Source organism: Chelonia mydas, chromosome 13, assembly GCF_015237465.2.
Source record: "Chelonia mydas isolate rCheMyd1 chromosome 13, rCheMyd1.pri.v2, whole genome shotgun sequence".
In the NCBI taxonomy this organism is placed as follows: Eukaryota; Metazoa; Chordata; order Testudines; family Cheloniidae; genus Chelonia; species Chelonia mydas.
Genome location: NC_051253.2, coordinates 40446128 through 40461349, shown reverse-complemented (window position 1 = coordinate 40461349; position 15222 = coordinate 40446128). Strand labels below are relative to the sequence as shown.

General features: G+C 53.7%; 1 protein-coding gene and 5 gene segments (V, D, J or C); all 6 read left to right on the top strand.

The window, feature by feature from the left end:
• Nucleotides 1-2883, top strand: part of LOC122462688 — a 104340-nt gene extending 101457 nt beyond the window's left edge. Inside the window, 2 exon segments of the C gene segment in view lie at nucleotides 1706-2005; nucleotides 2343-2883. Coding sequence covers nucleotides 1714-2005; nucleotides 2343-2677 — 627 coding nt within the window.
• LOC102932895 overlaps nucleotides 1-15222 on the top strand; it is a 489191-nt gene that overhangs the window by 95560 nt on the left and 378409 nt on the right.
• Nucleotides 1-15222, top strand: part of LOC102940154 (immunoglobulin epsilon heavy chain-like) — a 1331510-nt gene that overhangs the window by 972054 nt on the left and 344234 nt on the right. The window lies entirely within an intron of this gene.
• The window catches only part of LOC119563587, a 797667-nt gene that overhangs the window by 458243 nt on the left and 324202 nt on the right, over nucleotides 1-15222 (top strand).
• LOC119567833 overlaps nucleotides 1-15222 on the top strand; it is a 275078-nt gene that overhangs the window by 101416 nt on the left and 158440 nt on the right.
• Nucleotides 1-15222, top strand: part of LOC102932609 — a 17083-nt gene extending 1861 nt beyond the window's left edge. The window contains 5 exon segments of the C gene segment in view: nucleotides 5012-5150; nucleotides 5551-5877; nucleotides 6200-6532; nucleotides 9595-9728; nucleotides 14614-15222. Coding sequence covers nucleotides 5012-5150; nucleotides 5551-5877; nucleotides 6200-6532; nucleotides 9595-9728; nucleotides 14614-14697 — 1017 coding nt within the window.

Sequence of the window (15222 nt, the reverse complement as noted above, 5' to 3'; positions counted from 1 at the left end):
ATATGAGTGTTTCTTGAGTGGGAATCTGGCTAGAAAGGTCGTGAGCGAGGGGGCGTGATAACCAGTCGACTTCTGAGTTTGGGGGAGGGAAGGTTTTTTACTCTAACCCCAGAACTCTGACCCTAAACCAAACCTTAAACCCAACTACTTAGACCCCCAACTCTGTCCTAACTCCCTAACCAGGATCCTAACTCCAGTGGACAGATGCACCAACTCCTTAACCCCAACACCCTAATCCTCGCCCTTTCCCTATAGTCCTATCCTCATCCTGAACCCCGGCTCTCTAGCCCCTACTCCCCAACTCTGATCCCCTCGTCAAACCCAACCCCTAACCCTAACGTCCCAACCTGATCCCCCCAAACCTGACTTTAGATTGCTTAGGCTGCAATGGTCCTGGGATCAGGAAAGTCCTCGTCCTTATGTCTCTGTGAAGCTCCTGGCGCGATGGGTCCCTGATCCTAGATTAGGTTTTCTAGTATGACACTGTGATACAAGTACTAATGACCAATTATACCCCTAACCGTAACCCCAGCTCTAACCCTAACCTCCCCACCTTCACCCTCTGAGCACTAGGGTTTCCATGTCTCCAGTCATCATGGCAAACTGGCCCCTTGGGATAGGACCCAAGAGGGATAGGACCCAAGAGTCTCACTAACTCCCTCTGGGATAGGACCCAAGAGGGATAGGACCCAAGAGTCTCACTAACTCCCTCTGGGAAATGGCAGCAGAACCGGTAGGAATCTGATGGATCAATGGCTGCAAAATTGGCTAGAAATCCAATCACAACATGTCAAAAACTGAACTTGAGAGTGGAAATATATTTGACCCACCATTAAACCATCACCCTTAATTCTACCACAGCAACCTCTAGCCCATAACCCCAGCACCTAACCCTAACCCTTAATCCTCCTCCCCTATGTATAATGATAACCCAAACTCTAACCCAAAGGGCCCAAATGTCCCGGGTTGATTTGGACAGTCCCAGTCTTTCCTATCAGTGTCTCAAGTGAGTTCCCAGGACTCTAATAACGTGTGTTTGAGCGACAGAATTGCTAATTGGCCACTAGGGACTGATGATGTTAGCAATGAACCTAGGAGCCTAGTGAGAATATAACATTTAATATTCGTACCCAAGCTAAAATTGCTGGTCTAACATCTGCATGTCTTCAGCTGGAGACCGGAAGACCCAAACGTTTCTGGTACCACACTTCTTCCAAGAGCCCAGAAGTGTCCCCCAATTTCAGTTCCTTGGTAGAAAACTTGGTTGTTTTCTAGCTGCAGACGCTGTGATTTCTCCAAGGAGAATTTCTCTGCCACTTGAGCACTTTGGCACCTAATTCCTGGGGTAGGGACTGTCTGTCATTGTGTCTCTCTGCAGCAGCCGTGTAATGGGGCCCCCGATCACAGACAGGGTCTGTTTAGCACTAAATGATTTGGGGGCCCTGATCCTGGTCACTCTGTGACACAACCTGGAAGACGGGGGGCAGCCTCTCTCAGGCACCCACATACACACAGACATTACAAAGACCTTGCAACAGTCTCACCACAAGCTGTCTGCTGTGCTGAATGGAGCAGAGTGGGGCTCCGTTAGGGGACGCTTTCCCCCAGCATTGAATGCTGGGCCCAGTGCCACGCTAGGGCCCCCATGCTGCATGGAGCGGGGTAGGGGCTGCGTCTCATGGCCTTGCTCTCTCTCCCTTTGCAGTTAGCCCCATGGCCCCGTCTGTCTTCCCCCTGACCTCCTGCATCGGCGAAGGCACCACCCCCCAGGTCACCTTCGGCTGCCTGGCCAAAGGATACTTCCCCGAGCCGGTCACCGTGACGTGGAGCCCAAACGTCACCCCCTCGGGCGTGAAGACCTATCCCTCCCTGCTGCAACCTTCCAGCGGCCTCTACACGCTCAGCAGCCAGGTCACCGTCCCGTCCAGCAGCTGGGAGTCTAACACCTATAGCTGCAACGTACAACACCAGCCCACCAGCTCCAGCATCTCCAAGGAAATCCCAAGTAGGGACGGCGCGGCGCAGCCCGGGGGGGGAACGGGAGGGGTTGGGGGTCTCTCAGGTCCCTGATCTGGTGACTGCGGCAGGGAGAGAGGATGGGAGCCTGCAGCGCTGTGAGCCGAGGGAGCCGCTGTGGTGGGTGGATGGACGGAGAGAGAGAGACACCATGCCGAGAGAAGTGATGGGTGCTGCAGTGCAGGGAAAGGGGCAGAGGGCTCCATTGGGGGCGCCGTGCTGCGGGGAGCAGGGGGCTCCATCGGGGGCGCCGTGCTGCGGGGAGCAAGGCGGGGGGGCTCAGCAGGGGTCTGTACAAAAACTAACCCCTGCCACCCTTCTGCCAGAAGGCCAGTACTCTGAACCCAAGGTGGAAGTCCTCCACTCCTGTACCGCCAAGCCAGGCACCGTGCAGCTGGTGTGCCTCATCTCCGGCTTCTCCCCCGAGCCTTTCACGGTGGAATGGCTGGTGGACGGCAAGCGTGGGGTACTTCATGGTGACACCGACTCTGCCAAGAAGGACGCCGACGGCCGCACCTTCAGCACCCGCAGCAACGCCAGTGTCTCCCAGGACGAGTGGCTGGAGGGCAAGACGTACACCTGCCACGTGCACCAGCCGGACACCAAGACCACAAGCCAGGACCATGCCCGCAAGTGCGAAGGTGACGGTCACTCCCGCTAGGCTGCCTCGGAAGAGACGGGGCAGTGGCGGATGTAGAGTGAGTGGGGCCCTGTGTTCAGCGTCATTTTTGGGGCCCCCCCTCGGGACCCAGCCAACGAAAAGATCATTCTCTCTTCTCCGCTCCGCCCGCATTTCTAATTCTTGTTTTCTCCCTCCTCCTCCTGTAAGTAATAGGAAGTAAATGAAAATAAAGGGAGGTACCTTGACTGTTGTTGTCGTCAAACTTATTTTTCCACAGACCACTTGAAAATCCCTGGGGGTCTTGGCGGACACATAATGATCTTTCCAAATTTTGCGTGTACCGTTCGCTAATGATTGTAAAGCACTTCGGATAAGAGCCCTTTGTAAAAAAATGTAAGAAAAGGTGGGGTGAGGGGTGTGGCCAGGAGTTAGGGTGCGGGAGGGGCTCAGGCAGGGGGTGCGGGGTCTGGGAGGGAGTTAGGGTGCGGGGGGGCTCAGGGTTGGGAGTGCAGGGTCAGGGAGAGAGTTAGGGTGTGGGAGGGGGCTCAGGCAGGGGGTGCAGGGTCTGGGAGGGAGATGGGGTGCGGGAGGGGGCTCAGGGTTGGGGGTTCAGGGTCTCGGAGGGAGCTAGGGTGCACGAGCAGGCTGGGGGTTGGGGTGCACGGTCTGGCCAGGAGTTAGGGTGCAGGAGGGGGCTCAGGGCTCGGGCAGGGGATTGGGGTGTGGAGCACTTCCCTGGGGCAGCTCCTTTATGGTGTGAGGGGTGCAGGTGGGGTGTGAGGAGGTGCTGGCGTCAGGGGGAGCAGGGGGCTTTAGGTGTGGGGGGAGCAGGAGTCAGCACTGGGGGTGCGGGGTCTGGGGGGAGTTAGGGTGCGGGAGGGGGCTCAGGGTTGGGGGTGCGGGGTCTGGGGGGGAGTTAGGGTGCAGGAGGGGGCTCAGGGTTGGGGGTGCGGGGTCTGGGGGGGAGTTAGGGTGTGGGAGGGGGCTCAGGGCTGGGGCAGGAGGTTGGGGTGCAGAGCGCTTACCTGGGGCAGCTCCATTTGGTGCAAGGGGTGCAGGGGGATTGTGGGGGGTGCAAGAGCTCCTGTCTGGTGCTCAGGGTGGCGGTGAGGATGGGGGGGTGCAGGAGTCAGGGCAGGGGTCTTAGGGGTGCTCCCAGCCCCCTGCCCTAAGTCACCCCAGCCCCCTGCCCTGAGCGGCTCATGGCAAGGGGCTGGGGGGCAGGGGTATGTGTAGGGGGAGTGTGGGGACCCCTGTGTTTTACTGTAAATCTGCGTCTGCTCCTGCTGGCTCCAGGGGCTCCTGCTGCAGGCTCCGCCCCCATCGGCAGCCAAGCTCCCCCTCCCCCACCTGTTCCCTGCCCCTCCCTCGCCGCCGAACAGCTGTTGGCCTGCGCTCCTGAAGGGAGGGGGAGGAGTGGGGCTGCGCTCCTGAAGGGAGGGGGAGCAGTGGGGCCGCAGGGCGCCGGGGAAGAGGGACAGAGCAAAGGCAGGGCCCAGGCCCTCCCCCTACAGACGCCACCCCCTCCGCCCCTTGTTGTGAGCTGCTTGGGGCAGGGGGCTGGGAGCACCCCACAACCCCAGCCCCCTGCCCTGACTCCTGCACCCCCTCACACGCACCCCCAGCCCCCCACCCCCTGACGTGACACCTGCACTGCCCCGGATCCCCCCGATCACCAAACAAGACCTCCTGCCCCCCCCCACATCCCCACCTGCACCCCTCACACCAAACGGAGCTGGCCCAGGTAAGCGCTCTGTGCCCTGACCTCCCGCCCCAGCCCTGAGCCCCCTCCCGTGCCCTAAGTACCTCCCAGACCCTGCACCCCCAGCCCTGACCCCTTCACTCCCCCACACACTCCCAGCCCCCTGCCTTCCCTGACTCCTGCACTCCCCCACACACACCCCCAGCCCTCCCACCCCAGGCCCTGACTCCTGCACTCCCCCACACCCCCAGCCCTGAACTGAGCATGAAACAGGAACTCCCGCACCCCCCGCCCCACATTCCCACCTGCACCCCTCGCACCAAACGGGAGCTGCCCCCGGGTAAGTGCTCCACACCCCAACCTCCTGCCCCAAGCCCCAGCCCACTCCTGCACCCTAACTCCCTCCCAGACCCTGCACCCCCAGCCCTGACTCCTGCGCCCCCTCACACCCCTCAAACCCCCCGCCCTCCCTGATTCCTGCACCCCCCCACATCCCCACCTGCACCCCTCGCACCAAACAGAGCTGCCCCAGCTAAGCGCTCCACACCTCAACCTCCTGCCCCAGCCCTGAGCCCCCTCCCAGACCCTGCACCCCCTGCCTGAGCCCCCTCCCACACCCTAACTCCTGGCCACACCCCTCACCCCACCTTTTCATACAATTTTTTACAAAGGGCTCTTATCCGAAGCGCTTTACAATCATTAGCGAACGGTACACGCAATATTTGGAAAGATCATTACGTGTCCGCCGAGACCCCCAGGGATTTTCAAGTGGTCTGTGGAAAAATAAGTTTGACGACAACAACAGTCAAGGTACCTCCCTTTATTTTCATTTACTTGCTGTTACTTACAGGAGGAGGATGAAGAAAACAAGAGAGAGAAATGGGGGTGGGGGGGGATAAGAGAGAATGATCTTTTTCTTGGCTGGGTCCCAAGGAGGGGCCCCAAAAATGAAACTGAGCCAAGGGCCCCACTAACTCTAAATCTCCCACTGGGCAGGACCAAGCTTCTGCCCTCTCAGCTGCCCTGCCCTGGGGCCCTCTGTTGTTGGGGGGCCCTGTGCCAGGGCACTCTGTGTTTTACTGGAAATCCGCCTCTGGGGAGGTGGATGCCGGGCTGGGCTCGAGGGGGGAGAGCAGTGCAGGGGAGACTGGGATGGGCTTGGGCAGGGGAACCCAGGGCTACCTGCTGACCTGGGCTCTCCCATCCCCAGAAGAAACAACATCTCCCAGCAACATCCAGGTCTTCCTGGTGCCCCCGTCTCCCGCCGCCCTGTATGTGGCCCAGAGCCCCATGCTCACCTGCCTGGTGGTCAACCTGCCTAGCAACTCCAGCCTCCGGGTGGTCTGGTCCCGGGAGAAGCCAGAGCCCATTAGCCCTGATCGCCTGGACCTCGGTGAGCAGTTCAACGGCACCTTCACCGCCTCCAGCTCCATGCCCATCCTCACCCGCGACTGGGATGCCGGAGAGACCTTCACCTGCAGAGTGGAGCACTCAGAGCTGCCCTCGCCCCTCAACAAATCCATCTCCAGGAAGCCAGGTAGGAGGAGAGCAGGGTCCCTAAGGGGAGAGACTCCCCTATCCCCACCCCCAGCAGGGAGGGATGCTCCTTAAGGGGAAGCCCCAACGCCCAACAACCTGGGATCCAGGCCTTGGGTCCCTTTGCATCCCTACGTGAGATGGAGACCATCCTATCCTCCATCCTGCTCTCCAGGACTACCAGCTCCCAGTCCCTCCATCCTGGAGGAGAGAGGGGATGTTCCTACCCCCACACCCACACACACACACATTCCTTCTCCCCGCGTGGCCCAGCTGAGTGATGTGCATGGCTCCCCTGTGTCCTCCGTCCCCACGCACCGAAGGCAGGCGCTCTGGCCCAGGCATCTACCTCCTGCACCCCCACAACGATGAGCTGAGCAGCTCCGAAGACTCCATCAGCCTCACCTGCCTGGTGCAGGGCTTCTTCCCCGAGGACATCTCGGTGCAGTGGATGAAGAACCACAAAGCCAACGAGAGCATGGAATACTTCACCACCCAGCCCATCAAGGACGGAGCCGGCCACTCGAACTTCTTCCTCTACAGCAAGCTGAAAGTCAGCAAGGCCAGCTGGAACAGCGGGGACACCTACACCTGCATGGTCATCCACGAAGCCCTGCAGATGAAGTTCATCCAACGCAGCATCAGCAAAGTCTCCGGTAAATGAAGACGTCTCCTCCCAGCCCCACTGCTAGTATTGTCCAGTACAGCTTCCTGTAAATAATCTCTGTGCCCGCAATGACAACAAGTGAATAAACGGAACGAGTCTGAGCTCTCCCCCAGGTCTCCTTGTTGTGGTGTCACTGGGTGAAATCTGCAGGTCGCCCAAGGTGGACGAGGTCCCAGGTTGCAGGCTGGGAGAAGCCGAGATGCTACAAGTCTGGGGATGCCAATTCCCAGATCCTGAATGGGTGGATACATATACACCATGGATGGATGGGTAGATCCATGGGTAAAGGCCATGGAACGAAGGATGGAATGGTGCTATAGGGAAGGAAGGATGGGTAGCTACATGGATACAAAAACAACACAGAACAACACAGAGGAGGGTAGATGGACAGTTACACACACACATACTACAGAGCCCATATCCAAGCCCAGGTCAGTTGGAAGGCCCGGTGTTCAGAGAGATGGTTAGATGGATACATACGTACTTCAGAGGGAAGGACTAATAGACCAACAGATATCACAGAGAGAAGGAGAGAGAGAGAGATTATTATTTGGATTAAAGTAGCACTTCCACCCCCAACTCAGAGAGGGCCCTGTTGGACTGGGTATGGCACAGACACAGTGGGAGACAGTCCCTCTGTCAAAGGGCTCACACCTAAATAGAGAAGGAGGGAGAAGAGACAGAGACACCAAGAGGGGAAGCGACCTGCCCAAGGTCACGTCTGTTACTGAGCTCGAAACAGAACCCAGGTGTTCTCAGAGTCTCACCCAATCCCACTAGACTGTGCTGCACTGCGGGAATGATGGGTGGATGGTTCACAGGTGGGGTGCCAATGGATAAGTGGATGGGGATAGATGGATAAATCTATGGTGAAGGTAGGAGGGGTACCCCTTCTGAAGGATGAAGGGATGGATAAATGGATGGCCGTAGATGGACTGCGATAGATGGAAGGCTAGAGATGGGGATAGGTGGGGATGGATGGATGTATTAATGAATGGGTAGGTGGGTGCATATGGTAATGGATCAGTACCGATGCAGATGGATGGTGATGGACAGACGGATGGATGGGCTGGTACAGATGGTGAGTGACAGATAGACGAGGATGAATGGATGGGTGAATGTGGCAATGGATGGATGGACGACTGAGTGTGTTAATAGAGACATATGGTGATAGATGGTTGGAGATGGATAATATATAAAGGGATGATAGAGAAGTGGATGGGGTTGCGTGGATGGATGGAAGACATGGGTGAGGATGAATGGATAGATGGGTAGGGATGATGATGGAGATGGTTGGATGTGGAGGTAGGAGAATGGATGGGTATAGATCTATATGGATGGGCGGAAGATATAGAAAATGGTTAGAGATAAGGATGGATGGAGTGTGGGATGGCTGAGTCAGTAGGTGTATCGGTGGATGGCCAAGCATCTCACTGAGGCAAGATCCCCTCTAGGCTATAACCCATGTGTACCCAGAGGGGCACCGTATCAGGATCAGAATTTACCCTACACCCCCATCCACTTCAGAGAGGAGCAGATGCCCCATGGGGATTTTCCAGACAGTCAGTGGTGGGAAGGTAATTAAAATACCGTGACCCCCACACCCAGGCAGTGGGGTGGGACAGATGATGCAGATACCCCTATGGCCCCCCACATGAGCCCCGTCTCCTACCCAGCCCCTCACTCACACACCTTCCCCCCATGTGTGTATCAGCCCCAAGGCTGGAGGGGCGAGCGCAGGGCTCAAACCCACCAGTGCAGCACACACAGCTCGCACCTGGCATTAAAGAGTGGGTAGCCTGCAGCGGCAGTGGTAGGGCTGTTATCCTGGGGGCCGTGCAGGGGACACAGAGAAAGAGAGTGTGCGGGCTGGCTGAGAGAGAGCTCAGTCCACTGCAGATGGACACACCTGTCACATGGCATGACCCAGGGACCCTCCCACCTGGGCTGTTTCTACACACAGAGACACACACAACACAGAGAGAGACAAACATGCACCCACACAGATCCATGCACCTGTTCTCCAGACATCTCTAGGGCAGGGGGCTCTGTAGGGGGCACCGTGCTTCAGGGAGCAGCATCTATTATGTATCAGAGAGAAACATTAGATCCCATCCTTAAGATTCTTGTGGCTCTGTTCTTAAAAACGACAGTGTTCAAAATCCCCACAGCCGAGGCAACTCCAGGTTGGCAAGAGAGCCCTGTATAAACAGGCCCAGAGGTGGCTGCGTTCCATCTGATGTGGCTTCTGGGTGTATAGTTACATTGGGATCAGGGTCATAGAGGCACAAGTGTGAAATCCATCCATCCTGGTCTTTAGGGAGCTCCTGCACCATGGCAGCATCCCGGCACCTCGCCCACCTCAGAGGGATCCTGAGCCTCCTTTCACAGGCAGAGAAACTGAGGCACAGAGAAATTCAACAAGCTTCAGTGCCAGGGTGTAGGGCCACGGCCATATGGGACAAGTGAGAGGAGACCTGGGAGGCTCTGCATCCTTCATTTCATCACAGCGGGCAGGGGTGGGTGGATGGATAGAGGGGTGCGTCTTAGGGATGGACTGCTGGGTGGATGGGGGAGTTGCTATCATGGATGGATGGATGGATAGATAGAGGGGTGTGTCTAGGGATGATGAGTTTTGGTCATGGATGGATGGATGTACCTAAAAGTGGATGGCTGGAGGGGTGTATCTAGGAATAGTTGGATGGATGGAGGTATCTAAGGATGGACTGATGGATCGATGGGCGGTTTGTGGTCATGGATGGACGGATCGATGGGTGGTTTGTGGTCATGGATGGATGGAGGAGTGAATGGGGATGGGCAGATGGATGGATACATCTAGAGATGGATGAATGGAAGGAGGCGTGTCTCTAGGGATGCAATGATGGATGCTTTGTGGTCAGGCATCGGTGGATGTATCCAGAGATAGATGAGTGGAGGGATGGAAGGATGGAGAGAGAAGGGGATAGGCGGGTTGGTGTTGGACTCACAGTCTGAGCTCTCTCTGTCACAGTGGCTGAGTTGGAGTTGATGTCTCTTTCTCTCCCCCAACAGAGGTGATCGTGTCAGGTGAGTTTTGCAGTGAGGATGGAGACAAGGAGATAGACGGCCTCTGGTCCACCATCTCGGTCTTCATCACCCTCTTCCTCTTGAGCGTGTGCTACAGTGCCACCATGACCCTGTTCAAGGTGAGAGAGAGAGAGAGAACGAATATAGGAACGAAAGAATGAATGAGTCTAGCACAGAAGAGAGTGTAACGATGTTGCCTCTTGTAACGATGCTGCCTTTGGTGGAACACTTCTGAGAGTATCAATTAAAGCCAAATTGCTTAGAGAAGGGCAGTTACAGCCCAAGCCTGGGATTTCTCCACTTCTAAGGCACACCAAACCAGCCAGACACAGAGGACTTTGGTTTTACCTCACTGGCTAACCACAAGTTACACAAGCAATTCCCTTAGACACTCCAGTTTCCCAGTATCACCACTAGTGCCCCTCGTTATGGGGACGAATGGTTATGAAAACCAATACCCCGGTAAAAGAGAAAAAGTTCTCACAGTCCCAAAGGACCAAGCCCCAGACCCAGGTCAATCTACAAATCAGATCTTACCCACAAATCCCGCGGTTGCCGATCCTTTAGAATCTAAAATCTAAAGGTTTATTCATAAAAAGAAAAAGATAGAGATGAGAGCTGGAATTGGTTACGTGGAATCAATGACACACAGCAATGGCAAAGTTCTTGGTTCAGGCTTGCAGCAGGGATGGAATAAACTGCAGGTTCAAATCCAGTCTCTGGAGAACATCCCCAGCTGGGATGGCTCCTTCAGTCCTTTGTTCAGCGCTTCAGTGTGTGGCAAGGTTCCTCCAGAGCTATGAAGACAAAATGGGGGGTTTTCAGGGCCTTTTATAGTCTCTGCCGGTGGAAGAGCAGCCTTTTGTTCTTACTGTGGAAAATCACAGCAGCAAGACGGAGCCTGGAGTCACATGGGCAAGTCACATGTCCATGCCTGGCTCAGTTTGCAGGCCGACACCATTGTTTACATGTTAGTTTGAAGGTTCATTGTCAATTAAGTGTTTCTTGACTGGGCACTTACTGAGAACTGTCCTTTCTCAAGAAGCTGAGCAAATGCTTCACTGAGGCTACTTAGAATCAAAACACATTGAGATACAAGTCCACAGCCAATATCCATAACTTCAACTACAAACATCATACACACACACAGACAGGATCATCACAACCAGCAAATCATAACCTCGTCATAGACCCTCACTCCACAACCTTTGTATAATATTTGCTGCAAATATAGAACAGTGGTTGCAACAATGATCTATACGGTGATAGCTTATGGCAACAATGTCACATCCCCAACGCAAAATTGATACAGTAAGGAATGAATCAAACATCACTGACTGCATCCCAAGAGCTCCCCAGTCCCTGGTTCTGTCTTACTACAGCTAATATTGGGTGAGAAGCTGTACCAGTGTGTAACAGAAACGGTTTATGGAAGTCATGTTCAATGACCTGACTGAATCTCTTTACAAACTCAAGGGAAAACGTGGTTTGAACAACAGTGGGTTGGCTCTGCTCTTGCAGCACGGTTCCAGTATGTCTGACGTGATTTTGCCAAGAGCTAAAGAAAACAGCTACTTTATTTATCCAAACTCTGGCAAATGTTTGGAACCCAATTAATATCCAGTGAATGTAGATATTAATGTTGTCCATACGATATGAATCGTGGCATTTAGCCGTGAAAGCAATAGGGTAGTGTGCCTCGGTTTCCCTTTTCATACAGCACATTCGGTCTGGAATGTCTTTTCCCCTGTGAAAAGTTCGAATACCGTTTCCAGGCATTAACGGTGAACCGTCGGCATCACAAGGCCTTTTCACATAAAGTGTGTTCTCAGGTATTTCTTTTAACAGGTTCAAGGGCTCTTCCAAAAGATTCGGCACATTGGACATTTTTACAGTTCTTGGTACTAGCAACACATTCGTTACAAAAATTACCAGTAGCAAGAACAACAAATTCATTGCAAGTGCCCATCTACCATCATTTTTGTCATGCCCCACCTTTGGCTCAATACCACTGGGGTTTGGGCCTTTCAGGGTTACCCTTTGCAAAATCAAGTTCTCTTTTTCCTCCTTGTCCTGAAGGATCAAACCCTGATTTCTCTTGCTTAACAGAATTCACTGGCTGATTGGCCATAAAATTGTTCGGCTCTAAAACATTAGTAGCCAAATCTGTCCTCAGACCCTGAAGCACAGACGGCTCCCTTACAGAATCAGCGCGGAGACATTCCTCTCTCAACAACCTCGTCTCCCCAGCAAACTGGTCAAGCACAGCCACTTGGTGTTATAGGGCTGCTCGACTTTCTTAACAGCTTTCCCTCCATCTGAGACCTTCTCAAAGCTATCCACACGGGATCTTTCAAAGGGAAAGTCAGTGGATCCATTCACAACAGAAAATTTCTGGCTGTTAGGACCTGAAACTTTCTTGATTCAATCGCTTCCACGCCCTTCAGCTACAGCAAACTGCTTGCACAGATTACCCTGAGGATTCCTTTCCCGAGGAGCTTCTCTAAGCAACAATTCACCCCTCACAGAAATTCTGCCCTTACCCGGACTCTTCACCTAGGGCTGGCTCTAGAGGACTCTAGGACTTTCTTTGCTCTTCCATTCCTCGGAGCTGAAGTTGGTGAACCTTCTCCTCGGCAGCCAGCAGCTCCCTGCGCCCCCTACGAGCCCTTTCCTCGCTCTCATCCTCCTCCTTCTTTCTTTCATCAGCTTCCCTTTCTCGCTCAGCATTCCTTTCCTTGGCTTCTCTCTCTCCCTCAGCAGCTTCTTTCTCTACTTCAGCCGTTCTGCTGCTTTTCCAGCCATCGACTGTCTGCTCGTTTCTCTTCGTGCTCAAGCTGCAGTTGATTTCCTGCCTTTTGCATTCCAATTGCTTCTGTAGCCTCAGGTAAGGGCTGTGCTCCTGCCTGCTGATCACTGCCCATGAACAGATCTCCCAGTCCTCCATTTGTAGCTTTCTTTTTAAAGCTTTTCCCCTTTTCTGAACACAAATCTTCCAGGGCTTTTCTCTCACAGCCCTCATACGCTCGTTGCTCACCCATTGCAACTGCTCTTTAGCCAGCCAAACTCTCAACACCAAAATTCAGCTTTGGATAGTGTGGGGTTCGGATCCAAAGCGTAACAGATCTGGTTCTGTGGATCCCAGCCCGACTACACGACTGTAACGACGCTGCCTCTGGCGGGACACTTCTGAGAGTCTCAATTCAGGGCAAATTGCTCAGAGCAGGGCCGTCACAGCCCAAGGCTGGGCTTTCTCCACTTCTAAAGCACCAAACCAGCCAGCCAGAGTCTCAGGGTTCCCTCCCCACTCTAGACTCTGGGGTACAGCTGTGGGGACCCGCATGAAAGACCCTCGAAGATTATATTCCACCAGCTTAGGTTAAAAACTTCCAAAAGGCACAAATTCCTTTCCTTGTCCTTGGACGGTATCGCTGCCACCACCAAGTGATTTAAACAAACATTCAGGGAGGGGCCACTTGGAGCCCTATCCCCCCCTCCCAAAATATCCACCCAAGCCCCTTCACCCCCTTTCTTGGTGGGGGGGGCTTGAGAATAATATACCAACCAATAGGTTACCAAAGTGAGCACAGACCAAATCCCTGGTTTTTAGGGGAGTGAAAATCAATCCGGTTCTTAAAAGAAGAATTTTATTTAAAAAAAAGTGAAAGAATCACACCTGCAAAATTGGGATGGAAGATAACTTTACAGGGTAAATAAAAAGATTTAAAACACAGAGGATTCCCCTCTGACTCTGCTTCTCAGACACAAAACAGGAATAAAATTACCGCTTAGCATAGGGAAAATTTACAAGCTAAAACAAAAAATAATCCAACGCATTTCCTTCCTATTACTTACAATTCCTGTAATTTTAGACATATTATTTCAGGATCTTTTTAGGAGCTGGGTTACCTGCTCCATCTCTCTCTTTGTTCTGAGAGGGAACAACAAAGAGAGCACAAACAATCTGAAAGTGTTTTCTTTCCCCATTGGCCCTTCTGCTCAGGTGTCAACTAGGTTAATTGCACTGATTAATCCCTCACAGGTAAGCGATTCTGTACCTCTGGCCAGGAGGGATTTTATGTTACTGCACACAGAGGGGTTGGAACCCTTCCCTTTCTATTTATGACACAGAGAGTAATGGCAAAGTTCTTGGTGCAGGCTTGTAGCAGTGATGCAGGTTCAAATCCAGTCTCTGGAGAACATCCACAGCTGGGAGGGGTCATTCAGTCCTTTGTTCAGAGCTTCAGTTTGTAGCAAGGTTCCTCCAGAGGTCTGAAGCAGGATCAAGACAAAATGGAGGGGTTTTCCGGGCCTTTTATATTCTCTGCCCATGGAAGGACACCCCTTTCTTCTTACTGTGGAAAATCAGAGCAGCAAGATGGAGTCTGGAGTCACATGGGCAAGTCACATATCCATGCATGGCTCAGTTCGCAGGCCGATGCCATTGTTTACATGTTAGTATGAACGTTCCCAGGAAAGCTCAGATGTGGATTGGCATCTCCCAAATTGATTGTCAGTTAAGTGTTTCTTGATTGGGCACTTACTGAGAACTGTCCTTTCTCAAGAAGCTGAGCAAATGCTTGACTGAGGCTACTTAGAATCAAAACACTTTGAGATACAAGTCCATAGCCAGTATCCATAACTTCAACTACAAAAATGATACACACACACACACACAGGATCATCACAACCAGCAAATCATAACCTTGTCATAGACACCTCACTCCACAACCTTTGTACAACATTTCCTGCAAATATATAACAGTGGTTGCAACAATGATCCATGCGGTCACAGTTCACGTCAATAACGTCACAGAGGGCAGCATGGAAGGGAAAGAAAGAACGGAAGAAGGAAAGAGAAAGAAGAATAGGTGAATAAGACAGAGACTGAGTGAATGAGACACAGACATAAAAGCAGGAAGGGATGACACAGACAGACAGACGGACCGAGCAGCTCCCCCAGTGCTGACCCCTCTCACCCTTGCTCTCTCTGCCCCCCTGCAGGTGAAGTGGCTGTTCTCCGCCATGGTGCAGCTGAAGCAGGCGAGTGGCCCCGAGTACAAGAACGTTGTCCAGCGCGTGGTGTAGGGGCCGCTGCCCCCGTCCGCCTGGAGACAAGGGGCCGGGACTCCCGGCTCTATTGGTGACACCACCCTGAGTCCCACAGCTGCCCCCCGCTAGCGCTGTGCCCCTGGGAGACCCCCTGGGGGGAGTGAGGAGCTCACCCCACATGGCCTAATCCACCCTCAGCCACTGGGGACGCTGCCCTGCTGGGAGCTGGGCTGAGACCGGACAACTCGTACCATGCAGGGAACCAGTGCCCCTAGCGAGGAAACAACCCGAGTCCCACTTCCCACCCTCCTGAGACCAACAGCCCCCTCCTCTGGGACTGGATCAGAGCCAGCGCCCCCTAGAGGGGAAAGGCCCCATATCCCCTTCCCCACCCCCTGCGCCAGCCAGCCCCCCGCCCTGGGGCAGGACCATAGCCAGAGTTGTGTCTGTCGTGCTGTATGTTGCATATTTAGCTCTTCATTGGGATTTTTATGGGTGGTGTGTGGGTGTGACTTTTGTTGTGTGCACTGAGTGACAGTAAATAAATAAATATACAAATCA